The sequence below is a fragment of the Callorhinus ursinus genome, unplaced genomic scaffold, assembly GCF_003265705.2.
Source record: "Callorhinus ursinus isolate GAN/ISIS: 27379988/994484 unplaced genomic scaffold, GSC_fseal_2.0 scaffold38, whole genome shotgun sequence".
Classification (NCBI taxonomy): Eukaryota; Metazoa; Chordata; class Mammalia; order Carnivora; family Otariidae; genus Callorhinus; species Callorhinus ursinus.
The window spans coordinates 1,211,961-1,238,034 of NW_027397100.1; the positions used below are offsets into that span (position 1 = coordinate 1,211,961).

The 26,074-nt window shown below is 51.7% G+C and overlaps 2 protein-coding genes across 17 annotated transcripts in view; both read left to right on the forward strand.

Annotated features, from left to right (window-relative positions):
- ELMO2 (engulfment and cell motility 2) overlaps window positions 1-20,390 on the forward strand; it is a 38,940-nt gene extending 18,550 nt beyond the window's left edge. For 5 of the 6 annotated variants that reach the window (XM_073880327.1, XM_025875523.2, XM_025875520.2 and 2 more), the window contains 14 exons: window positions 215-366; window positions 2,918-2,996; window positions 6,103-6,153; window positions 10,883-11,005; window positions 11,361-11,495; window positions 12,074-12,178; window positions 12,259-12,367; window positions 12,785-12,921; window positions 13,954-14,117; window positions 14,221-14,333; window positions 14,517-14,624; window positions 15,588-15,670; window positions 17,339-17,416; window positions 18,841-20,390. In XM_073880327.1, the coding sequence (XP_073736428.1) occupies window positions 215-366; window positions 2,918-2,996; window positions 6,103-6,153; window positions 10,883-11,005; window positions 11,361-11,495; window positions 12,074-12,178; window positions 12,259-12,367; window positions 12,785-12,921; window positions 13,954-14,117; window positions 14,221-14,333; window positions 14,517-14,624; window positions 15,588-15,670; window positions 17,339-17,416; window positions 18,841-19,041 (1,638 nt within the window). In that variant the 3' untranslated portion in view covers window positions 19,042-20,390. The other variant, XM_025875524.2, reaches the window with a different exon arrangement.
- A 1,778-nt stretch (window positions 20,391-22,168) lies between these two features.
- The window catches only part of SLC35H1 (solute carrier family 35 member H1), a 14,835-nt gene continuing 10,929 nt past the window's right edge, over window positions 22,169-26,074 (forward strand). For 3 of the 11 annotated variants that reach the window (XM_073880330.1, XM_025875606.2, XM_025875609.2), the window contains exons 1-2: window positions 22,559-22,718; window positions 22,898-22,962. The gene's annotated coding sequence lies outside the window, so the exon portion shown is untranslated. Of the gene's footprint in view, window positions 22,243-22,558; window positions 22,719-22,897; window positions 22,963-24,529; window positions 25,190-26,074 lie in introns of those variants that run through there. The other 8 variants (XM_073880329.1, XM_025875602.2, XM_025875610.2 and 5 more) reach the window with 4 other exon arrangements.

The following is a 26,074-nucleotide window of genomic DNA, read 5'->3' on the forward strand; positions in this document are numbered from 1 at the left end:
TCATTTGACAAATGGAGGTGCCCATGCCTAGGGAAATCCTGGCATATTGGCCAGGGTGGCCATAAACCAGATACCACTGTCCACATGGGGACAGCTGCCCCCGTGTGCGCCGCACACCTGGGAGGAGAGCCTTCGTGGGCCAACGTCAGAAACCCAAACCGTCTAGCACTCTTGGGCCCTGGGCTTCCTGACTAACTGGCCCTCGCTGCTGTAGATTGCAGGGTACGTGAGCCAGCCCATGGTGGACGTGTCCATCCTTCAGAGGTCCCTGGCCATCCTGGAGAGCATGGTCTTGAACAGCCAGAGTCTATACCAGAAGATCGCGGAGGAAATCACCGTGGGACAGCTCATCTCTCACCTCCAGGTGTGAGTAAGAGACCCTGCCCCAGCCCCCCTCCCGCCTCTCATCCTCTGGCCATCTCCCAGGCCTCCTCCTTTGCTTGTGTTCCACGCCGCTGGGCTGCTCGTTCACTCATTCATCAGCACATCCACACTGCTGCTGGGATGCTCCCAGGATTTGGACCCGATCATGTCATGCTCCTGCTAAAATGCTCCGTGGCGCTCCTTGTCCCTCAGGATGAAGCTAAGTGCTCCCAGCCTTCCTGTCCCACCACACGCCAGCAGAATTAGATGCTCTCTTCTCTCTGGGCCAAATAGTCTCTCTTTGTACCTATGACAATGATAGAAATCCTTTATTTTTGTTACCTGTCTCCCATTTTAAATTTTGAACTCCCTGGGAAGAAGGACCAATCCTTTGTGGATCCCCTGCTTTGATTTAAGTAGAAGTCAATTAGTGTTTGTTCGGTGAACATTTAGCCAACGAGAGGTATGCTGTAGGGGGTAGCAAAAAATATCTCATAGGGCATGAGCTCAGGCTACCGTCAGATCCCGGCTCTCCTGCACACTGACCAGGTCTCTGCCTTCAGCAGGTTACCTGGTCTCGCCTGATCTTGGTTTCCTCCTCTCTAGACTGGGGTTAGTCCTCCCCACCACTCAGACTTGTGAGGATCAAAGGAGATAAAAGATCTTGCATTGTGGCCAGCACAGGATAGGTAATTCATTTCAGGAGTTGTTTGCTTTTCTTTGTTTTCTAAGAAGCTTAACACTGGGGTGCCTGGGTGGCTCGGTCAGTTAAGCGTCTTACTCTTGATCTCAGCTCAGGTCTAGATCTCATGAGTTCAAGCCCTGCATTGGGCTCTACGCTGGGTGCAGAGCCTACTTAAAAATAAATAAATAAATAAATATAAATGAAAAAAAAAAAAAAAAAAAAAACACCAAAAACCTAAGAAGCTTAACACATCCTAAAACATTTTACCAGACAGTAAAACCAGAAGACCTATGAACCTTTTGGAGCACTGTTCCTCTCCTCTCCATTCTTTTCACTTCACTTTAAGCCCTCTAATACAATTCAAGGGGCCTGGACTCCCCCAAACAACATGGTGATACTGTTGACTCCTTTCTGAGTCTTGCTCCCTTTTAGCATCTCGGACGTGGGCAGATGCCGACAAATGCCCTGTCAGTTCCCAGCTTCACTCAGCTCTGCTCCCAACCTGTACCCCCCGCCCCCAACTAATCCAAGTAATAAGAAAGCACAATTTGCGGCTCTGATGTCGCCTTGTCATTTCTAAGGAATTCTTCAGTCTCTGTTTTCATACCCCAAAGCCAAAAAGGTTGTTTGAAGTAAAGGGAACTTTATAAACTCCAGATGGAGAGTTCTGATTTTCCTGACATCAAACTTTTCTCTATTCATTTCTGAATCAGGAATGACCCAGCTGTGTCCCCCAAGGATGACAGAGGAGCATGGCATTTCTTAGGGGTCGGTCTGTGACTATTTTTAGCCCGTAGCTGTTCCTAGACACTATGTCCTCTGCTGTTTGGGCTGGGACACTGAGTACCTTCCATGAGACCTCCAGGATGCCCCCCACCTGACCAGGAAGTCTGCCGGCCACCGAGTGTACCCCCAGTGTGGCAGGTGGAGACATCTTGCCAAGTGCTAGGATTATAAGATTCCACAGAATAGTTGTAAATTTGTTTTAAAATGAGACAAGGTTGTAGTCGAAGACTTTGAAAATACAGAAAAGCACAAAGAGTAAATCCTTTGCCCATTTCCCCACCTCCAGACAGAACCAGTCACATTAAACTGACTGCCCTGCTAGTCGTTTTTTCCATGCATACTTTTAACAGAACCGAGAGCTTACTCTACATACTCTGTGTACCTTGGCTTTTTTACCAAATAATAGCTCTTAAACATTTCCCCATGTTAAAGATTTTTCTAAAAGGGTAGTTCTACATCTTTTTTGTATCCCATATGCCTTTGAAAATCCAGTAACAGTTATAGACTCTCACTTCCTTGGAGAAAATAACACATAGTCAACCAACTGCGTGGAATAATTTTTGCACTGTTTCTAGGATTTACAGACACTCCAAACCCATCCCCAAATCCAGGGTGAAGAACCTTTACAATGTGATTTTTAATGACTTAGGACTTTAATGTGTATAAACAGAGTTGTGATTGTGGACATTTGGATTATTTACTGTTCTTTCTTTCCTTTCTTTCTTTCTTTCTTTCTTTCTTTCTTTCTTTCTTTCTTTCTTTCTTTCTTTCTTTCTTCCTTCTTCCTTCCTTCCTTCCTTCCTTCCTTCCTTCCTTTCTTTTTTCCTTTTTTTTTTTTTGATAGTACTTGAATGAAACGCTTTGCCAATACATCTTGCCCAGCTCCCTGATTACTGTCTTTGGATAAATTGCTATTAGTAGAGTTGCCGGGTCATGGAGTATGCCCACTTTTAAGGCTTTTCAGATGTCACCCTGGATGATTATTTGATTATCATCTGTGAGTGACTGTTGCAGATGCAGCTGAGTGTCCTCTCGCTGGTCAGTGTTCTAATTTCCCTCTGCCTTCTTTCTCCACTGGCACAGCTCCAACCAGGAGATTCAGACCTACGCCATTGCACTGATTAACGCGCTTTTCCTGAAGGCTCCTGAGGACAAGCGACAGGTCTGTGGCTGCCTTTTCAAGCTTTTCATCCGGGCTCTTCCAGGAGAAGAATTGTCTTCCACGCACCCCTTGTGCAGACAGCCGTCACATGGCCATTTCCCCAAGCGTCCTTCCTCTCGCCCCTCTGTGTCAGGGACCCTCAGAGCGGCCTTGCTAAGGAAGGCCTGGGAGGCCCAGGTCTCAGGTCAGAGCATGGCCTGCAGACTTTTTCCTCCGAAGGGCCCAAGAGTAAATATCTTTTGCTCTGTGGGCTTATGGCCTGTGTGGCAGCCAGTCAACTTTGTCATTATAGCACGAAGAGCCTCCGACAATAGGTAAACAAGCGGGGGTGGCTGTCTTCCAAAAAGACCTCGTATACACAGCGAGACGACAAGCCCAGGCTGGTCTTCGTTGCTGACCCAGGCTAGAGGATCGGGAAGGGAGAGGACCCTCTCGGCATCACCGTCCAGTCCAAGGAAAGTGGGACAAATGAGACCCTTACTTAAGGAAGCCAGAGTGGGGGCACTTGGCACGAAGTTGGATGTATAAAGATCCTCAGATTTGAAGCTGCTTTTCTTCCCCGGCCCTTTAGCTGTGCAAAACAGTGCACACAGCTCTGTTCTGAGACCCGCTGTCCTCCCCTGTGATACGGGAGCAGCAGCCTATGCCCCGGCTACTGCACAGGGCTGTCATGAGGAAAAGCCCCCTGTTTTACGAGTGAGGAAACCAGGAATAGGCCGGGCCGGGAAACAAGCACGGACCCGAGCCCAGGGCCCGGAGGTTTAAGTGCTTTTCCAGGCTGGGCAAGTTCTTTAACCTCTCGGCTCTCTAACGGAAAAGCCAGATTAGATGATCTCTAAGGGCCCTTCCACCTCTGACACTCTAGATATCTCTGGTTAAAAAGCCCAAGTGGCATACAAAAGAAAGACTATTAGATTCTCTGTCCATACCATGGGCTCTGGAAGTTGAAATTCATGTTGTGGGATCATGAACCAAGCTCTTGGTGGCTTCCCGTGGGAGGACCAGGAGCATCTATGGTTCTGTGTGTCCTTGTCTTTCTTGGATGGCTTTGTTCTGTTAATCTCTCCCTTCCTAGTCCTGTTTTGAATGTAAGCTGACAGCTCATTCTTCCATCTGCTTCTCTCTGTGCTTTTTGCTTTCTGCCGGCAGGACAAGCACCTTAACCCTCTAGACCTGCCTGTCACTGTAAGTAGCACCGCCGTGTGGAAAGGGCCCCAGCTCTCTTCCAGGAGGGGAGGTCAGAGCTGGGCGAGAACCTCTTGTTCTGACCGAGGGGTTCACAGAACTCCAAAACCCAGGGAAAGGTTGTGTGCTGTAAATCTCATTCGTCAGAACACTCAGGGAACGTGCTGGAGACTAGTGTTACATCCAGGATTAAGGAGACGCCTGCCCCAGGGACTGCTGCCCAATCTTTCCTTTGTAACCTGTCTTTACATAAGTTTGTGGTTCAGCCAGGGGAGATCAGATTCAGAAACAGCCTGAGACTTTCATGTAGATGATACCACGGATACATCGCCTTCCAGCTTGGTATGGCAAAGAGTAAAGGTAAATCTATGTTGCTTTGGATGCGTACTAGACCATAGGAACTTGAAAAAGTTTAGACAGTTGTCAGGAGGGAATCTGCATGCTCATTTCTTGGTTGGAGCTTTAGAGGTCGGCTTTCCGAGGCTATGAAAGAGGATGAGCACTTTCCCCCAGCACTGCAGAGAAGCTTCTGGTCTAAGGCCATTATATTTTAGCAGTAGGCCAATGTCAATTACCCACTTTGTAAGTGGTCCACAGCAAGATTTAATCTCAAGCCAACCTCCTATAGCTACCAAAGAAGTTTCTGGGCCACCTTCCTCCTCTGCCAGCCCAGTGTGTGCTCAGGGGATGCAAAGTAAAACTTAATGTGCCTGGCAGCGTCAGCCATTTGGAATATGGCTAGAGATGTAGAAGGGAGAGGGAAAGGCCTTTTAGCTCTGAGAAAAATGAGAGTGCTCACAGATACTGCTCCATGGGAGAGGTGTGACAGCTCCCTCAGGCCCATTGATTTAGAATTATCCATGAAATTAAATTAAGGCAGCAGTTTAGAAAGTGAAGTCATACTAATTAACATGGTAAGAAGCGATGGCTGAGATTGGCAGGAGGAGACAGAAGAATTACGAAAAGCTGTCAGAAAGATTAAAAGCACAGGAACCTTGGGACCATTTTGTTGAGGGAAAAACAGCCGCACATTTTGGAGGTCCTTGGGGTGGCAAAGTGGCAGAATGCACCGCTCTTCTGGGGAAGCCAAGTCCTCGGCAGTGATGAAGTTGTAATTATTGTCGTCCCTTCAAAAATAAAGAAATGTCTATCATATATTTTTAGAGAATTTGTGTAAGAATGGTCAAAACAAGGTCCTGAAAGGACCCTTGAAGCTTCGCTCCCTGGAAGACTCCTTTATGTAGGATCCTTTATTTCCTGAGTGTGCTAAATAAATAGTTACTGTCAGAATCTGAACGAAATACAATAAAAACACTGGCCCTATTAGGAATTACCCAAAAGCACCAACATGCTGTTCTCCAAACCAGTCAGAAGTGAATCGCAGCTACTTACTGTGGCAGAGCATCTGTGCCCCGGCTCCACCAGGTGTGGCGCTGGGGGGCCGCGGAGGGGGCGCTGGGGCCAAAGCCCTGTCCTTGGGTTGGAGGAGGCCCTTCCAGCCTTGGGGTGGGTATCTGCCTGGAACGGTGCATGGGGACCCTCTCACTGCTCTGTGCTCCGTACGCATTGTCCGTTGCCCAGCATCTTTGTGACTCGAGTGTCTCGTCCTGAAGTGGTCTTTGTTCCCCTTGGAAGATGATGTGGTTGACTGTGCCATTGGGGAGGGACGCCCTATCTGAGTCAATTTGCCCTCCCAGAAAAAAAGCAGGCAGGAATTTTTTAGAGTACAAAATATGTTTGATGGTCCGTGGGGTTTTTTGTTTTTTTTTTTCCATTTGCCCATTTTTTATCTGAAAGGAGAAAAAATTTCAGAGAAAAAGCCCCAGTGCCACGATATCACTTGATAGTGACTATCAACTTGATAGTTGTCACAGCCGGGTGCCTGCCACCTTGCCTTACATTTGCTTGTTTTTCTCAACAGGATATGGCCAATGCATTTGCACAGAAGCATCTTCGGTCCATAATCCTGAATGTAAGTTCCCAGAACAAGCTGTATTTTTTTACTGCTGATAGCAATTATTACTGTTACTGTAGTTGTATTATTATTGTTGAAATTACTGTTGCGTGGGGAGGGCGCTCAAAGGGAACCTACCAATAGATAGGTGCTAATAAACCCTTGTTAAGCTAGAACGCTTTTTTCTCGTAATCCTCTGTAAACAGAGCTGTTTCTAGGAGGCCCTCCCACCAGGAATCCCGGAGCCTCTGAGGAGCTAGGAAGGCCAGCCAGCCGTGCTGTTTGTTGCCCTGCAGCTCCAACAGTTTTTATCCAGAAGGAATGTGTTAAAATAGGCCCCAAAGAGGAAAGTAACTCGTTCAGCTAACACCAATCAGACCTGAGTTGTGTGGGGCACGAGTAGGGAGGAATAAGACAGTGTGTTTGCTCTCAAAGATCTTCCGGTTCCGTGGGACGGCGCCAGAACACCGTGTGCTTGGTGCTTCCATAGAGCTTCACGGTCTGGGGGATGGAGGAGGAGCAGGTGTCTGGAAGCCTCTAGAGGAGTGAGGGCAGGTGAGGCTGAGGCTTCCTCAGCAGACCGAGAAGGGGTGTGTGACTGGGTGGAGGGTGGGTCAAGGAGCAGACGTGTGCCGGGGCTGGAGGCTGGAGCGCAGCAAAGACCAGGTCAAGTAGGGCCTTGGTCTCTCTCCCAAGTGCAGTTGAGGGGATTTCACTGGGATGGTGACATAACCAGGCTGGCATTTAGAAACCTCACACTAGCAGGTGTGTGTGTTTTCAGGGGGTGTGGTGGGGAGGGAGGCATCTGGGAAGAGGGCTGACTCCCTGTCCCCGCATGGGGATGTGGGTGGGACAGAGCTGGCTGGGGCGGGGTGGGGGGAGGTGAGAGCTGGGGAAGAGAGCTGGGGATCTGGGTGAAAGGGAGGCCGTTTTATCAGTTGTCAAAACCAACGGAAAACCAGGAGGCCACAGTGAAAGGAATAAAATGAGAAACGAGAAGTCAGGTGTGAAAGGCTTGGCAGTTCTGAGCATGAACTTTAGAGTCACCAGCCTCCACTCTGCCATTAACCAATCTTTGATCTTGAGCAATTCACTTAACTTGAATTTGCTTTGATTTGTTCATCTGGATGTGAGGCCTGAACAAGCTCTTATATATACAGTGCTTAGCAGGGTGCCTGGTCCTCGGTAAGCACCCCGCTCACATCAGCAATTCTTTTACTGTGAGCAGGAGACAGAGGTGGTAGAATTCAAGAAGTGAGCTCTGAGCACTTGCAAATTCAAGCAACGGCCTGCTCTGAACACACAGAACCCACCTCTTCACCTTGCAGAACCAGCTCCTGCCCACTGGCCGTTTCCCTGGTCAGAGCCCCACCGCCAGCCAGGCAGGAGGGACGCGAGCAGACGCTTGGGCCCGCCGCCCGTGAGTCATGCAGAGTGCACAGGTCCCACGCATGCTTGCCCACATTCCTGAGCAGCCCTCTTAGGCGCTATCCTCTGCATGTGTGTGTTTTGGGGGGGACACTTCTAAGGGAAATGTAATGAATTTCGAGGCTTATTATTTACCTCAGTAGGATTAGTTCCGCTCATTTCTGGACAAACCTTGGAACAAGCGAAGATTCTACGATAGAAGACAATGCAGGGTCAGGACTCAGGACTTAAATGGTCTGCTCCGAAAATGCTTAATCCGTGCTCACTGAAGTCCCAGCAGTTCACGGAGTCAAGCCAAAGAGTGCAGGCCTTGAATCCCTCAGCAGTCAAATAGGACTTGAGCTAAAAGCTCTGCAACCGTGACTTCTCAGACAGGCTGAGTGATTACCTCCCCGCTGTGATGTCTCTAAGTTTGAGAAGGGGGGATTCAAGTGAACAAAACCCATATGACATTAACTTTAACCTCTTCTCAAAGTGGTTTGATGAATTATAGAGAGAGGAGAGGAGGAAGGAAGGGTAGGGAGGCATCGGAGCGGCAGAGGGAGGGGGCACGGAGAAAGGAAGAGGCTCAGAGGGAGGCAAAACGAGGTGTGGGGGGGCCGAGGAGACCCCCTCAGTGAGAGGCTGGGGGTGGGTGGCTTGCTAGGGCGGGGGAGGGGGGGAGTGGAGAGCTGCAGACAGCCACCATGTGAAGGAGGTGAGGGCCTTAGCACACGCTGGTGAGGGGTTAGGAACAGCACTGCCCTTGGAACCTTCTGCAGCATGGAGGTGCCGTCCAGATTGGGGGCCACTGACCATGTGTGGCTCCTGAGCACCTGAAATGTGTGTAGTGCGACGGGTGAGCTAAACTTGTAATTTTTAAAAATTTCAGTTAAATACCCACATGTGGCTTGTGGCTGCTGTATTAAGCTGTGCAGATCTCGAGAAATGAAGAACACTCTGGAGTCACATGTCGGGGAAAGGAAGTCTAGAGCAGCGCTGTCAAGTGGAAATATAGCACGAGCCACTTACTTCATTTTTTTTTTAAGGATTTTATTTATTTATTTGACAGAGAGAGAGAGACAGTGAGAGAGGGAGCACAAGCAGGGGGAGAGGAAGAAGCAGGCTTCCCGCTGAGCAGGGAGCCCAATGTGGGGCTCGATCCCAGGATCCCGGGATCATGACCTGAGCCGAAGGCAGACGCTTAATGACTGAGCCACCCAGGCGCCCCCACTTATTTCATTTTAAATGTTATAGTAGTAACAGTAAAAAAGGAATATGGGAAATCAATTTCAATAATATATTTAACTTAACACACTATATCCCAAATACTATGATTTCAGTGCGTAATCAATAGGAAAAAATGGGTAATGACATATTTTACATTTTCTTTTTTTTTTACACTAAGGCTCTGAGATCTGGTGTACATTTTACATTTGTGACATATCTCAGTTTGGACTAGCCACCACATCTTAGGTGTTCAGCAGCCCCATGTGGCTGGTGGCTACCAGATTGGACTGCACAGGTCTAAAGACATTGATCTCGAGCCAGAGCAAACTTTAGAGTTACGGAACTTTAGAGCAGTGCTGTCCAGAAGAACTTTCTGTGATAATGGAAATTGATGTAGGAAAGACGTTATTAGGGTTCGAAGCCGACGACCAAGAAAGAATTCTTGAGACGTCTTTGGTGCAAAAGGGTGATTATATTACAGCACGGGGACCTGTGGGCAGAAGGAGCTGCAGTGGGGTCATGAGGAGGGGCCCATTATATACTTTCAAGTTGGGAGGGGGTTAGGGATGGTGTATGTCTCTGAGGAATTTTGGAAGCAAGGTTTCCAGGGACCTTGAGGGGGCTAGCTATTGTTGGGAAAAGGTCATTTATTACCGTCTAATAAAACCTGAGTCATGAGACCCTTCAGATGTATATTGGTGGGCCATATGCTTCTGGGATGATTGCCAGCATGTATCTTGGGGGGGGTTAGAGATAAAGGAAGTTTCCAAAGGAATTCTTATACGTTAAAGTAGACTTACAGGATTGGGGGTCTTGGGGTAGCGGTCAGGCTAGGATTGCCTTTTGCCCTTAGCAGAGTATTAACATTGAGGCAGTTGAGTCCCTAGAGGAATGTCACTCTGCCTGTTTCAAGGACTTGTCAATGGGCTGTAGGTAGTAAGGAAATTGAATAATTTTTCTTCTGCCTTTTTTTCCCACATCAGAAATGTTTTATATCTACTCTATCATTGGGTGGTAGTCACTGGCCACTTACACCTGTTGAGCTTAAAATCTAGCTAGTGTGACCAAAGACCTGAATTTTTAACTTCAGTGAATTCTAACATATACCGAGTGGCTACCATATTGGACAGTACAGCTCCGGAGACACAGAGCTAGACTGAGTGAGAGAACATGAAGGACACGGAGGGAGTGTGTGTGGAAAACTGGGCAAGAGTCTCATTTGGGTGAGAAGAGACCAAGAACGATTCAAGATGGCGGGTAAGACAGAGAAAAAGCAAGAAATACGAGGGAGCAAGCCAGGAAGAGCAGCCACTGTGGGAGTGAGAGCAGGACAATAGGAGGCAAGAACGTTGCCAGGCGTTGATCAACCCAAGGGACACGGGGAGAGGTAGCATGTGAGAAAAAGACAGAGGTGGGGCGTGAGGAAAGGGGGGAGCCTGAAGTGGGGTGGGCATCAGAGGGATGGGGGTGAGAACTGAGAGGGCATGGTGGGAGTCCTGGAAAGAGAGGGGGCAGGGCAGAATACAGGGGACACAGGGAGGGGAGCAGACACAGAGCGATAGGAGAGAAGGTGGCGGGAGAGCGTTGGGGGCTGGACAAGGAGCATTAGGTGTCCTCCTTCGTGTAGGTGTCTCCATACTATTTCAAGAAAATGGCCTTTCCTAAAGCCTCTATTTGGTGAGGCCATGCACAACATTGTATTTTTCTATGGGAAGACAAAGCGGAGTCCTCCGCACACACTGTCTGTTGTCTTGGATTGGGTGCCCACTTGGAGGAAGGTCCAGCCACTGAGCTCTGCATCAGAATCGTAGCGGGGCGGCCTCCCTTGTCTTTGGCGTGACCGGATACAGCCTCTGCCCTTGGTTCCACTTCCCCTGCCCAGGGGAGTGTGGAAAAAGGGACTGTGCCCTTGGGGCCTGCAGTGAATCATCTCAGCCTGAATCGAGACCTTATGCTCCATCCCTTCTAGAACACGAAGTCTCCAAGTTCCGTGTGTGGGAGGGAAACCCTGTTCCCTGCCCAGCATACTTTCTTTTTCACCAGCATGGATGTGAGTCTTCAGGAGAAGAAAATCAGTTCAGCCCTTGCCCCCTGCCTTTGCTTTTTCCAGCATGTGATCCGAGGGAACCGCCCAATCAAAACTGAGATGGCCCATCAGCTGTATGTCCTGCAAGTCCTGACCTTTAACCTTCTGGAAGAAAGGATGATGACCAAGATGGACCCCAATGACCAGGTAGGTGCTCCGTGGGACCAAGTACTCTTGGCTTAAGTTGTAGGCCGTTTGATATGGTGCATTCCACCGTTAGGCTCCACACTGAGCACCTGATGTGTGCCAGGGACTGTGCTCGATTGTGTCTGCAGAAATGGTTTGTGTTGCCCTGGAAACCTGGCGCTACCTCCCTGCCATCTCTTCCCGCTGGGTGACTCTCTGGGCCAAGCCCACCTCTGTCCCTTGAAGGTGGAGGTGATGCCTTCTTGGAGACTGAGCAGGGCCAGAGTCCTGCCCAGGAAAGCCCAATCTGCTCTCTCTTTTCCTTGCTTCCCTGGGTTAGCTGATTTACCTGCGGGCTGGCTGTTTCACTTTTCAGGCTCAAAGAGACATCATATTTGAACTGAGAAGGATCGCATTTGATGCAGAGTCTGACCCTGGCAACGTCCCCGGGAGTGGGCCTGAGAAGCGCAAAGCCATGTATACCAAGGACTACAAAATGCTGGGATTCACTGTAAGTTTCCCAGAGTATGGATCTGGGAGGCCTGCTCCCCTGACAGGAGGTCAGAGGGCACACCCACACAGAGCCCCGAGAACCCCCCCTTCATCATGGTGGCCCTGGAATCAATGACACCAAGAAGCTGGAGGGGCCCTGACACTTAGTTGGCCTTGGCGCTGGGGGGTCACACATTTCCGTGCAGCATTTGGCCCCTTGGAACGAATCCATCTGTTGGAGGGTCCAGGAGGTCAGTCACGCGGGCAAAGAGAGGACCTCTCCTGAAAGCAGTGAGGTGCTTTGAAAAGCAGAAGTGGCTATCTTGTGGTAGGACACACTTGAGGATGGAGTTAATTCAGTTAAACACTGAGCGTGCACCTACCCCCCACTCAGCACACAGTACGCTGGGCGCTGGGGAGACAGAATGAGTCGGCACAGTCCCAGGGCAGGAGCTCCCCATCTCGCAGAGATGGTGGGCAGGAAGGAGGTAACACGAGAGCTGGTGGCATGGACAGGAGGGCAGTAGGACGTCCCCTCAGGTGGCTCTGCACACGGGAGGCTACCGAGTCTGAAGTCCGGTTCCTTGATTTCCCCAGAACCATATCAACCCAGCGATGGACTTTACCCAGACTCCTCCTGGAATGCTGGCCTTGGACAACATGCTGTACTTGGCTAAAGTCCATCAGGACACCTACATCCGGGTAACAGCTGGGGGCCAGCTGGCTCAGCCCTGCCGCCACATGTCTCGCCTCCCTAATCCCCCTGCCTTCCTCCCCCCCAGATCGTCCTGGAGAACAGTAGCCGGGAGGACAAACACGAGTGCCCTTTCGGCCGCAGCGCCATCGAGCTCACCAAAATGCTCTGCGAAATCCTGCAGGTTGGGGAGCTGCGTAAGTCCCCGCCACCTCCCTCTTCTTTCAGCGACTCCGTAATCAGGAGGCTAAGGGCCCTCGCGGTTACAAAGCTAGGTGTCAGTGGGACGGGACGACTAGTGTGCTTTGGGTGGGCAGTCACCGGGTGAGCCGTGAGCCGTCTGATCCGCGCGTATGGGAATCATGGCTGCTGCTTGGTTTGAGTGGGTCATTGCACGTGTTCAGGAGCTGCGCCTCCATCCGTTTGCCCCCGTGTGTCAGGCTAGCCGAGCCTGAGAGAGGGCAGAGCCAGACCGAGAGAAGAAAGCTGAGGAAGTAGAAAAAGGCCCATCCCACACTTTTCACTCGCCTTGGCCTTGGCTCTGCTTTTGTTCCTTGGGACTTGGGTGCACGCGAGCGCCCAGCCTCACCCTCCCTGCTTCTCTTGCTCCGTAGCCAACGAGGGCCGCAACGACTACCACCCGATGTTCTTTACCCATGACCGCGCGTTTGAGGAGCTCTTCGGGATCTGCATCCAGCTGCTGAACAAGACCTGGAAGGAGATGAGGGCGACAGCCGAGGACTTCAACAAGGTCCGTGTCACACAGCTCTGACGCCCACGGCTGGAAGCCGTCACATGACAGTCGGTGACCACTCTCCGGAGCCTGGGGAGCCCCTGATCTGGGAAACCAGCGTGTCCGCAGCCCTGGGTCACAAGATGCCACACCGGAGAACCTCGGGCCCCTCTGCTTGTGCTTTCTCTGTAGCCTGGAGCAGAGGTCTGCCTCTCATGGCCCCAGTGGAGCCAGTACCTGCCCGCCTGTCTCCCGTAGAGGGCAGGAGGCTAAGCCTAACCGTACTAGCGCTGGTTGACTGGGCGCTTGCTGTGTCAGGCCCTTGTGCAGTTCCGTGGCCAGGAAACGTTAGGGCGAGGCGTGGACTGGCAGGATAGGTCCGTCCTGGCAATCCACTCAGTCGTTCCTGACGCACACCCAAGTCCCCACGCTCCACGGAGCACTCACTGCTGGGCCCTCCAACACTGACGGTCCAGAAGCCGCTCAGCTCATTGTAAACAATCTGCGAGGTATGAAGACGAAAGTTCTCTGTAGCTCCACCATCCAGTGATGACCATGTTCACGTCTCCCTCTAGTCTTTTCTCTTGTAGACTTTGCCCTGCGTGGGCGCAGAGCTGCCCAACGGGCCATGGGATGGCCTGTTTTCTCTTTCACTATTGTTTGAGGGGAGGCGTATATCCTAAATCGAGTCTTCCTTTCTCTGGCTTTAGAGATGAGGAGAGGGAGGCCTGCAGACAGCAAGTGGCTGGCTCAGGGCACAGACTAAGAGATGGGGTCAGGATCTGAGCCTCTTTCTCTCCGACTCCCAAACCCGTGCTCGTTCCAGCACACTGTCGACTAGTTGAAATTTGTGGGAAAGAAAGCATTTGTCCCTAGCAGGCATTTGTCCTCGAGAACCACCTAAGAAGGTGTGTGCCTTGGAGAGTCAGTATTCTTGCTCACCCAGCAGGTGTCTGGGGTGCTTCCAGGGCGGGGGCAGAGCCGGGCTGCTTGCACCCGGCCTGGCCCCTCAGCAGAGGGGCTGAGGCAGTCGGCTTCCTTCCCACTCAGGTCATGCAGGTGGTCCGAGAGCAGATCACTCGAGCTTTGCCCTCCAAACCCAGCTCTTTGGATCAGTTCAAGAGCAAACTGCGTAGCCTGAGCTACTCTGAGATCCTGCGACTGCGCCAGTCTGAGCGGATGAGTCAGGATGACTTCCAGTCCCCGCCAATCGTGTAAGTGCCTCTGGGTGGCGGGGGACGGCGGGGGGTGGGGTGGGAGGCACCCCCAGCCCCGCCGCGTCCTCACCTCCCCTTGCTTCCGTGCGCATCCCCCCAGGGAGCTGAGGGAGAAGATCCAGCCTGAGATCCTGGAGCTGATCAAGCAGCAGCGTCTGAACCGGCTCTGTGAGGGCAGCAGCTTCCGGAAGATTGGGAACCGCCGGAGGCAAGGTGAGGGGGCGTGGGCCACTGGGCTGGTCCTTACCTCTCCGAGTCACCACACGGGAGAGGGAGGCCTGCTGGACAGAGCCTGCAGGGAGGAGGCCGGGAACATGTCATCCTTTTGCCCTTCATGTACCCTGGCCTTTGTCAGAACTGTCGCTGGTCACCTACTTGTCTTGCCTTGTGTTCCAGAACGTTTCTGGTACTGCCGCTTGGCACTGAACCACAAAGTCCTGCACTATGGTGACTTGGATGACAACCCTCAAGGGGAGGTGACGTTTGAATCCCTGCAGGAGAAAAGTAGGTTCATTTCTCCATCGATGTGTCATAGTAGCTGGACTCGATGTCAGGAGAACGGAGTTCTTTTGTTTTTTTTTTTTAAAGATTTTATTTATTTATTTGACACACAGAGAGAGAGAGAGCACAAGCAGGGAGGGCAGCAGGACTAGGGAGAGGGAGAAGCAGACGCCCCGCTGAGCAGAGAGCCTGGCACCGGGCTTGGTCCCAGGACCCTGGAATCATGACCTGAGCCGAAGGCAGACGCTTAACTGACTGAGCCACCCAGGTGCCCCAGGAGACCTGAGTTTTAGTCCTGGCTGTCTCAAGCTGATCATCTGGTCGTGGACCGCTTGTCTAACCCTGGACCTGTCTGCTCATCTGTGGGAGGTCCTCTCTACCTGGACCTACCTCACAGGGCTGCTCGGGGAAGTCCGTGGGATCCCCAATGGGAATGGGGCTGGTAGATTGTCAGGGGTGCTACAAGACTGTATTGAAAGGCGGTGGTACAGCTGGGGCTCTAAAGCCAGACTGCCTGGATTCGAATCCAAGCTTTGCCGTTAATTCTAATTAGTGCAGGTTAATTCTCACCTCTGCCTTGGTTTCTCGTGCAAAATGGGAGCAATAGGCACATGTCCCTCATCAGAATTGAATGAGTCATGTACGTCAAGGCCTTAGGACAGGGGCTGGCAGGTAGTGAGCACGGCTGTTTGCGCTGGGGGCACTGCACCTTCCTCACGGTGCCGTGGAAGTGACGTGAGTGTCTAAGGCCCCGGTCCTCGGGGAGACGATCCCAAAGCCCTGAACTGGCCCCCGGTGAGATTGGGCGCAGCCCAGCAGGCCATGCCCCCCGGAAGTAGCACCAGGCCACTCTGTCTGAGCTGACACAGCCCTTTGGTCTGGGGGCTGGGGCTCCCCTTCCAGCCCTGATGCAAAGACCCACTCACGGCGTGACTCTTCCAGAGACTAATTCCCTTCATTTCCCAGTTCCTGTTGCAGACATTAAGGCCATCGTCACTGGGAAGGATTGCCCCCACATGAAAGAAAAGAGCGCTCTGAAACAGAACAAGGTGAGTGGAGCAGCAAGCCTGCTGGAGTCATGGTCACGGTCACTGTCAACGGTGACGCCGGAGGGTTCAGGCGGTGGTCGCGGTTTAAGTACACGCTCTCCCGCCCCCCTTCTCTCCCTCTAAATTATTCCTACGGCTCTTACTAAGAATAGTTTTTTTTTGTTTTTTTGTTTTTTTGTTTTTGGTGTAGTGTTCCATGATTCATTGTTTGTTCATGGAATAGTTTTGAACATACACAGAAACAGATAGAACCCCCACATACGCATTACCCAGCCTCAACAACCGTGGCAGGTCCTACCCATCCGCTTATTGTTACATCAAAGAAAAAAGTCAAGTACGATGTCATTTCCTCTTAAATACTTAGAATGTATCTGTAAATGGTAAGGACTCTTCACATAATCGCAATACCGTTACCATACCTGAAAAGAAATTTTAAAAGTTGTCATTTAATATCAAATATTCCATATATGTTTGCATTCTTATAAATAACATAATTTCTCTGTGTAAAAATTTATAAATGCTTACGTGTGCACACACACGCGTACTCATACCCGTTTTGTTCACTGAGACAGAATCCACATAGGATGTGCACGTTGCGATTAGTCTTTAGTTCCTCTTTCTCTTTTCCACCTTTGTTTTCCTCTTTGCAGTTTATTAGTTGAAGAAACCAGGTTGCTCGTTTGGTAGTTTCTCAGAGTCTGAAATGTGCTGATTGTCTCCCCGTGGTATAGTTTAACTTGCTTCTCTGTCCCAGATCTGTACGTTGGTGGAGAGATTTAGGGGGAGGCTTGATCCAGTTCAGGTTTGACCCCCTTTTTTGGGGGGGGTGGACAGGATGACTTCCTAGGTGGCATTTTGTTCTGTCAAGAGACACGTGATGTGATTGTCTCTCTTTTTGTGATGTTAGCAGACTCTTGGTGCTAAGTGCCTCTTCCACGAGTAAATTAAGATTTGCAAACTAGTGGTGTTCTAATGAGGTCATTCTCATTTATGAGCTGAACTACTTCTCTAAACAGAAACTTACCATCATCTACTCTTGGCTTCCCAGTGGTCCAGTTTATATAAGAAAGGAGAGTAAGTGCTTGATTCTTTTCCTTTTATAAAAGTACCTACTTTTAAAACAGTGAGTTGGTTCTCTGGTGTCATCCAACAATGACAGATTTTGTGTACATGTTTTGTTTTGTTTTGTTTTGTAGTATTGTGAACTCATGGATTTAAGCAAATTGATTTTTGTCCCAGTCCATTACAGTTATGTTGTTGATGCTTAAATTCTCTCATCTTTGGCCACAATTTGTTCCTGTACTGGTGGTTTCTAAACTGTTAAGACTTTCAGTCTGATCACCAACATATATACCTACATATGTAGGTAACCTACAGTCTTGGACTCTGAGATACAGAGGTTTTGAGTGTTGAGAAATGACTTTTCTCCAGTGTTAGGAGCATCCACATGTTAGGTGTGACTCAGGTGGGGAGTGGGTGAGTTAGTGCTCGTACCACGACGCCTCGTCTCCAGCCACACTTGTGCACGTGCTGGGGGCCTGATGATACCACGTCTGAGTCAGCGCCTTCAGTGACGGTGCCAGGTGACAAGGAATTTGGCCAAGATCTTGGCGCGCAGAGCCCAGGCCACCCCACCGCCCCACGGAACTGAAACCCTTTCTCTTTAAGGAGGTGTTGGAGTTGGCGTTCTCCATCCTGTATGACCCTGATGAGACCTTAAACTTCATCGCACCTAACAAGTATGAGGTGAGCAGTGTGATCCCGCTTTGGACAGCCCCGCCCCTTCTGTGACTCTTCAGCTGAGGGCAGGAGTGGGCAGAACAGGGACATCCCCCAGAGGCAGGGGACCACAGCGTGTCGTGAAGGCTTTTTGGCGCCGACGATCTGCCAGGCTGGCGTCCATCCCCCTGGGCTGGGCTCCCCAGGTTACTGCTCTTCGGCAGCAGCCGTAAGTTGCCGTTAGAAAATCAGGGTCACGGGATAACCGAACTTGTCCGGACTGGGAAGACTCTCCCCCTTTTCAGTCTCTGCATGACCACCTTCTGAGCGAACCCAACAGATCCTCCCTCCTCAGGACTCCTGGGCACAGGTGGTAGAGGGTCTGGCCTTGCGCTTTGAGGCTGATGGGTCTGGCCTGCCTGACACGGGGCCTACAGTTGGACCTGCAGCACTGGAAGATACTCGGTGTTACATGAGTAACTGTGCTTGAGCCCCACATGGCTGCTGAGCTCGGGGAGCATCAGAGGGGACTAGAGGTGGGGCTTCTGGAAGAGGAGACACTTTGGCAGCCCCGAGCTGCCAGTGGAATTCTGTTGGAAAGAAATGAAGAACTAGGGGCACCTGGGTGGCTCAGTCGGTTAAGCGGCTGCCTTCGGCTCAGGTCATGATCCCAGGGTCCTGGGATCGAGCCCCGCATCGGGCTCCTTGCTCAGCGGGGAGCCTGCTTCTCCCTCTCCCTCTGCCTGCCTCTCTGCCTACTTGTTCTCTCTCTCTGCCAAATAAATAAATAAAACCTTTAAAAAATAATAATAATAGAAATGAAGAACTAGCAGGTGGGGAGACAGGTGAGCAAAGGCAGGGAGAGAGACTGAGCAGGAGGAGTGAGAGAGGGATAGGTCGACAGTTCTCTGGTATTCCTCCTAATCAGGAGGCCCTCAAGTTCAATTTCTCTAGCACTTACTTTTCACATTTGTTGACTGGGCTTTTTTTTTTTTTTAACTGTTTTTGAAACAAAATTGAGATCCTACAGTGATTTCTTTTGGGTCCTGCTTTTTTCACCTAATATGTGTCTCCCTCCCCCCAACCGTTGCTCATTTCCTGGGCAGTTTTGGCTAGTTGATGCGCCAGTACTCAGGTCTCGTTTTGCTGTATTCATTAGTTGTGTTTTTTTAAAAATCATATTTAAAAAAATAAATAAAAATAAATCATATTTCAGATTATCTTAGGAAGCTTAAATGTAAATCCCTCATAAAAGCCAAAAGGTTTTTTTTTTGTTTTTGGAAAGTGCATGATCACCTCCCCTTTTATCTTTGCCATTATCCCAAATCAGCTCTGCCTATACTAAGTAGTGTCAAAAGAGACCACGGTGAATCCTCTCAGCAAAGGGACCTTCGCAGGCCCTCCGGCTGACCAGGGGCCACCATGTGATGTTTTGCAACTTGCTCCCACAGTACTGCATTTGGATCGACGGCCTCAGTGCCCTTCTGGGGAAGGACATGTCCAGCGAGCTGACCAAGAGTGACCTGGACACCCTGCTGAGCATGGAGATGAAGCTGCGGCTTCTGGATCTGGAGAACATCCAGATTCCTGAAGCCCCGCCGCCAGTGCCCAAGGAGCCCAGCAGCTATGACTTTGTCTATCACTACGGCTGAGCCTGGAGCCAGACTCCACGGTACCCAGGAAGGGATTTGGGGCCCAGGAGAAACATCCACAGACTGGTGCCTTGTCTTTTGCTTGTACAGAATCTGTAGTGACCACGGTGGCCAGTGAATGCCAGCCATTCCTCAGACTCCCCTCAGACCACCCAGAGCTGCTTCTTGGTCCCTGCCCACCATAAGGCACGAAGGCAGGGTGCTCGGCCCTCCCTGTCACTGCGGAGCCCGGGATTGGAGCGTGAGGAATGAATAGCAGATGCCAGGGACTGCTTGGGCTGGAGTTAACAAGAGTCACTCACCTTTTCTTCCTGAGCCTGCTCTCGGGTCAGCTGGATCCCCGTGTGGGCAAGAGCTAGCCCAGCAAAGGCTGCCCACAGAGGACAGACGTTCTGGGTGTGTTGAGAGCCTCAGAGAGACTGCCTTTGGGTGACCCGTGCCTGTGTCTCAGATCCAAGCAGAGGCCTTGGCCTTTGCTTGGTAGATGCCTTGCCCTTGCTTTCATCGCCTTCGTGAGGGCTCACTCTGGCCTCATTCAGTGCCAATAAGCTGCTGCTACTGAGGCTCGGCTCTAACATCTCTGGTCTCCGGAGCCACCAGATCTCTCTTGCCCACACAGTTGTCTGGGCGGATGGAAAGTTCTCCCTACCAAGCTCTCAGGCTCTAATCCTGGCAAGTCAAAGATGTGCGAGCTAAGTCCTACCCTCTAGTCTCAAAGAACTCTGCAGGGAGAGCCCAGACGAGGCCTGGGCTGAGACTGGTGAGGCCACTAGAGTCCACTCCCTTCCCCCCCCCGCCCCCGCCATTTTTATCTTTTCCTTCCTTAGAAAGAAATCTCCCGCCTAACCTGAATGGCAGCCCCCTCCTCTTTGCTTTCCTTTGGCCTCCCCGACCTCAGGAAGTTTGGCCTTCCCTTCCCCCTGCCATCCCAGTGCTGTGGTTTCTGCCATTGGCCATGATTTCAGGGAGCTAGCTGAGGCCACGGCTGTGCCGACGGGCTTCCCTGGTGCTGCGGCACTTGTAAACCACGCGCCCAGCCTCTGTCCTTGGACATGTGAACACAGCGGTATTTGGTCTTGGTGGCCCGGCTTGGTAGGTACTGCCCGGTGAAGAGTGTACTATATATTTTCTTTACTAGAGGCCATACTTATACAGACGTGTATATATATTTATATAAGATCTACCTATCCTAGGACGGAATGTTTGAGGGAAAATAAAATTGGAGGCTCTCCCTAAAAAAAGAAAAAGAAAAATACCACTTCCAGTTGTGAGCCAAGAGAGTAACCGAGAGCAGCCAGGAGCTTCCTGTCAGTAACCATGTTTTCAATAAATACTCTTTCATGTACAAACTCTGGTACCTGTTAACAGCTGTTTCTCTGTCCTTGCTCTCCGCCCAAGGGAGCTTTCACCTTGACAAGCTTTCATTTCATTGTGTCTTTTCAACCATTTTGCCCTTCCTGGGCATGCGCGCGTGCGGCGCACACACACACACACACACACACACACACACACACACACACGCACACACCTCGACAGTTAAGGATGCTCACAGATTGTTGCACCAGGACAAAGTGTTTTCTGCTGCAGCTTGCCGGGCATGGCCGGGAATGGCATACCGTACACCCCCATGAGCATAGCCTCCCTCTCCTCCTTGCCAGGGATGCAGCCAGGGAACAGCTCACGTTCTTGTGACTTACAAAGAAGACACATTCTTCACCCTGTGTGTCGCCTGTGCTTAGTGCCCAGCCTTCCAGTTGGAGTTTTAGACTGTTGCTCCAAAACTCAGCCTTGGTAGCTGGGAGGCTTGAATGAGGGTGGTGATGAAAATAGATACTTTCTTTTCCCTCTGAGGGAGAAGGGGGCGAGGACAAGCTCTTTCGAAAAGCGCAGCAAATGCGTGCAGTACAGGCCTTGAGGACTGAACACAGCCAAGACCTCAGGCAGTGATGGGTGCCATTGTGGGTACTTGGTAGGTGCTGAATGAGCAAACTGGGCTGCAGGATGCCAGCTGGCAGGAGCGGGGGGCAGCAGGGGTTTGCAGAATGCACTGCTTACACTCTGGGCTTGAACCTTATGTTCAGAGGGGCCAGGGAAGCCAGCCGAGTCACTCACAAGGATCCACGTTTGCAGCCGGTGTTAGAGGGAGAGCGCAGGAGGCACCGGGAGGAGAGGGCAAAAAGCCCCTAACTGGCCCCCATTCTGCAACCCGAGCCTGCTCTGCCCTCCTCGGGGTTCTTGTGCCAGGCTCTGCCTCTTTTAATCCAGCCTGCAACATGAGTGGGATCTGAATCTCCTAGCTGGCATTTTTGAGACCACTGCAACTGACCCACAGCTACTTTTCCAACCACGGCTTTTAACTCTCCTTATAAACAACTGGGCTTTAAGCCAGGCCCCAGCCTTCCCCTCTCATTTCCTCTGCCCTGGCAGCCCCCCACCATTCACCAATCTACTGAAATTAAGATAATTCTTAAGTCAGTTTAAGGCACACAAATGTTTCACAAATGTGTATTATTATCTCCCATGGATCTTCTAAGTCCTAAAATTTAATGCCCCTGACTTCTCACACTCCCCAGCTGGCTTAAGCTCGCAGAAGAAAAAGCCCATGAGAGATTTCTTTATCTTTGTGGTTCTATGATTGCCCAGTACTGGGTTGGAATAAGGTAAATTAATCTGTTCAATAGAAGTAAACAGGTGGGGGCGCCTGGGTGGCTCAGTCGTTTAGCGTCTACCTTCGGCTCAGGTCATGATCCCAGCATCCTGGGATCGAGTCCCGATGGAGCCCCTATTCGGGCTCCCTGGTCGAGGGAAGCCTGCTTCTCCCTCTCCCACCTCCCCCTGCTTGTGGCCCCTCTCTCGCTGTCTCTGTCAAATAAATAAAATCTTAAAAAAAAAAAAAGTAAACAGGTGCCTATTTTCCAGCTGCCCCGGGTGCGCATGCCTCCGCAGCACGCACCGGGGCTCCAGAGCGAGGCCGATGGAGCGCAGGAGACAAGCTAAGACAACACAGGAGCTGCTCAGCGCTGGGTCTCCGAGGACGGTGCCAGCGGGCCAACCTCCGCAGCCCCGCCCCGTCCCGCCGCCGGCAGGCCCCGCCCCTCGGCGTCTTTTGGCGGAAGTGTCCCCCCCGCGGCGGCGCTAGGCCCAGCACTTCCGGCGGGAGGATCCGGCGGGAGGATCCGACCCGCAGCGCCTGCGGCCGAGGTGAGTGGGCGCGCGGCGGGCCCTGCGCGCGCTCCCGCGGGCGGGGGGAGGGCCGGCCAGGGCCGGGAAGCGGGGTCCGCGCTGCGCTCTGCGCGGCGCAGCCCGCCCGAGCTCCTGTCCCTCCCTCCCGGGCCTCCGTGTCCGCGCCGTGGAGGGGCCGGGGCCTCCACTCGCCCTCCCCGGCCGCCTGCCGCGCGCGGCGACGGGCCGGATCCCGACCCGGGCGGAACTGCGCGGACGCGGCCCGGCCCGCCGAGAGCCGCAGCCCGCGGTGGGGTGGGAGTGCGGGGCGCGCAGTAAACACGTGGGGAGTGCGGGGCGCGCAGTAAACACGTGGGCAAACAGGGCAACGTCAGCTGGTGGGAGGTGCCAAGAGGATGAGGAGCGGGCCCTCGAGGAGGGTTCAGCCGAGCAAAGGTCTGCGGAAGAGGGAACGGCCAGTGCAAAGAAGGACGCAGGCTCGACGTGCCTGGCAAGTTGGCCAGGGGCCAGCGTGGCGGGCTCCGGGGCGGTGGCGGGAGAACGAGGTTGCAGACACGGGCAGAGGCCAGAGGGTTTAAGGTCCTCCTCGCGGGCCTGCTCGGGGGTTGGGATTCGCCCAATGAGGGCGTGGTCTCCCGTCGGTGCGTAAGCTTTCACTCTCGCTGCTGTGTAGACTCCTGGCTGTGTCGGGGAAGGAGGAAGCAGGGACACCGGTTAGGAGACCGCTGCAGTCCCTAGGTGAGAGATCAGTGTGGCTTAGACTGATGGCCGAGCGCAGGCGAAGACGGGTAGCTGGTCCACAGGGATCTGGGAGGAGGAACTGACAGGATAGAATTGGAGGAAGGAAGGAAAGAGTGGTCAAGGATGAGTTCATTCATTTGGGGACTTAGGCTTAAGTAACCAGGTGTATTGTGCTGGCATTTACTAATGACTTTGGAATAGGTTGGGGGCACCTTCAGTTTGAGATATCTTAGGTGGAGCTACCAAGGGGACTCTTCGATGTACCAGCCTGGAGCTGGCAGAAAAGGGTAGGGCTAATGAAAAGAATTTAGAAATCACTGGAATGTCCATCAGATGGGATGAGATTACTCCGGGGAGAATGAACTTTTACAGGTTGGTTGACAGGAGGAGGCAGCAAAGAAGTCCAGGAGTCCAGAAAAGCAGCAGAAAAAGCAGGAGAGGGGCGCCGGGGTGGCTCAGATGGTTAAGCGTCTGCCTTCGGCTCGGGTCATGATCCCAGGGTCCTGGGATCGAGCCCCACGTCTGGCTCCTGGCTCAGCGGGGAGCCTGCTTACTCTCTCTCTCTGCATCTCTGTGTCTCGAATGAATAACTAAAATCTTGAAAAAAAGAAAAGAAAAAGCAGGAGAGTGTGGTGGGCATCCAAGAGGCTTTACCAGGAGGAGGAAGTGGTCAGTTTTTAAGGTGCTGATGAAAACAGAGACTTGGTCCTCAGAGGGGCAACAAGGAGGAAGGTGTGGTGACTCAGTGGAGCAGTGGGGACAGGCTGAAGTGAGTTTGGGCTGCAAGAGAGCAAGGATGGTAGTGCCGGGGGCCCTGGGGGAGTTTTGCTGTAAGGCGGCCAGGAGGGATGTAAGCCCCTGCCACAAGCCACCATCAAGCGCTGTACTGGCTGCCATTGACTCCCCTCCCAAGAGGCAGATGATTTTATCCTCCTTTACTGGACACTGAGGTCCAGAGTTCAGGTCATTCGGGGGTCCCAGTGTTCATAGAGGAGCCAGGACTGGATCCCAGGTCTTTCTCACCCCAAGCCCACACTTGCACCACTAAACTGCCCTGCCCACATTACAGTCACAGAGATTGAGGGGAGCCAGGTGCTCCAGGGGGCTGGGCACCAACTCTGCCCTGGTGTGGCTGTCACCCCAGCTAAGGCTGCCCCCTGGGGAGTAATGCAGAGTATGGAATTCCTTTCTTGGCAGGTGAGATTTGAAAAAGAGCATTTGCCCCTTTAAGCCTGGTTTCCCTTATCATAAAAGAAGGGTGGGGACCTTATCAGTTACACATCTCTATTTCCAGTGCTAGGTGTACAGTGGTGCTTAATAAATGGCCATTGAGTAAACGGCTAGATGATTTCCAGGAGCCTCTCTAACTGAGGACTGATTTTGTGTTTGGGGTTAGGTGACTGAATAACAATAAGAGAATGAGTGTTATTAACTTGGAGGCAGTGCTCCCTGTGGGCTGAGGTAGTCGGAGCGTAGGGACTTTCTGGAGGTGGGGGACCTGGACCGGCTGAAGAAAGGGTGGGATTTGAACAGGAGGTGGGGAGTGGGGGTTGGCACAGATTGCTCTGTTGGAGCAGGAACTGCACCAAACGCAGAAGATGCGAGAAGTTGACTCACAGGAAGGTCCAGACTGCCCTGCCATGGGTGGGAACCCCGGGGAGCGCGTGCTAGAAGGTAGAATGCACTGTTGGTTGCCTGTGTGGTGTAAGCAGTCATTCTCAGCAGGGAGCACTTTTGCCCCCCATGACATTTGGCTGCGTCTGGAGACATTTTTGGTTGTCACAACTTGGGATGAGGAGGAGGGGCGGCTCTAGGCGTCTAGTAGGTAGAGACCAGGATCGCTCCTAGACGTCTCACAATGCACAAAGAATGATCTGGTCCCGAGTATCAATAATGCCAAGACTGAGAAACCCGGGTATAGGGAAAGAATATGGGCCTTAACGTCTGTTAGGCATAGATTTGGTGCCCATGTACCCTGCTCTCCAGCTGTGCCAGCAGGAGCCTGGGGGGTGGGGGGAAGGTGCGGGCAGAAGCAGAGGAGACTAACCTGTCGTGTTGTATTGTGGGGGGAGAGGACGGTGGCCTGGAGGGCAGGGGTGGTCAGGAGACGTGACCATATTGGGGATCTTCTTTTAAGACTGAGATGACAATATTTGCTGATCGAAGGTGGGCTGAGGGAGCAAGGACTCAGGATGGGAACAAGATTTTTGGTCTGAGCATCCAGGTGAATGGAGGTGCCCCTGGCTGAGGTGGGAAGAGGGGCAGGTTTGGACAGCTCCTGGAAAACGGGAGTCCGTGCTGGGCAGGCGGGGGGTGAGTGCCTGGCATTAGCCATCCAGGCATGGACAAACGAGTAGGCCACTGGAGATTCTTCTGGAGGTGACAGGGAGATGTCAACGTACTGATAATAAAAGGTCGTTGAGAATAGAATGTGTTTCAGGAAGTCAGTTCTGGGTACAAGGATGCTAGAAGCCACAGTGAAGCAGCTGGTGTTCCCACCACCCGCGGGACCTCGGCGAATGTGCTGGCCACCGTGCACAGCGCCATGGCCATGCTGGGCTGCTGCTGTAGATGGTGTGGTTTCTCCAAACTCATTATCAAAAACAGTTATATCAAAAACATGTGCATGGCAAACATACTCTTGGAAATTGTAGTGCATAGTAGAACCATGGAAAAACTGCTCTGCATCACAGATAAAACAGTTGGGTTCTTGGGGCACCTGGCTGGCTCAGTCAGTAGGGCGTGTGACTCTTGATCTCAGGGTTGTGAGTTCGAGCCCCATGCTGGGGATAGAATTTACTTTATTTATTTATTTTTTTAAACAATTTTTTTCTTAAATATTTTATTTATATATATATATATTTTTTAATAATTTTATTTATTTATTTTTAAAGATTTTATTTATTTAGTCATGAGAGACAGAGGGAGAGAGAGAGAGAGAAGCAGAGGGAGAAGTAGGCTCCCAAGGAGCAGGGAGTCCGATGTGGGACTCGATCCCAGGATCCTGGGATCATGACCTGAGCCGAAGGCAGATGCTTAACCATCTGAGCCACCCAGGCGCCCAGCTTTTAACTTTTTTATCCCCTTCCAATTATACTCCCCTCTCAGC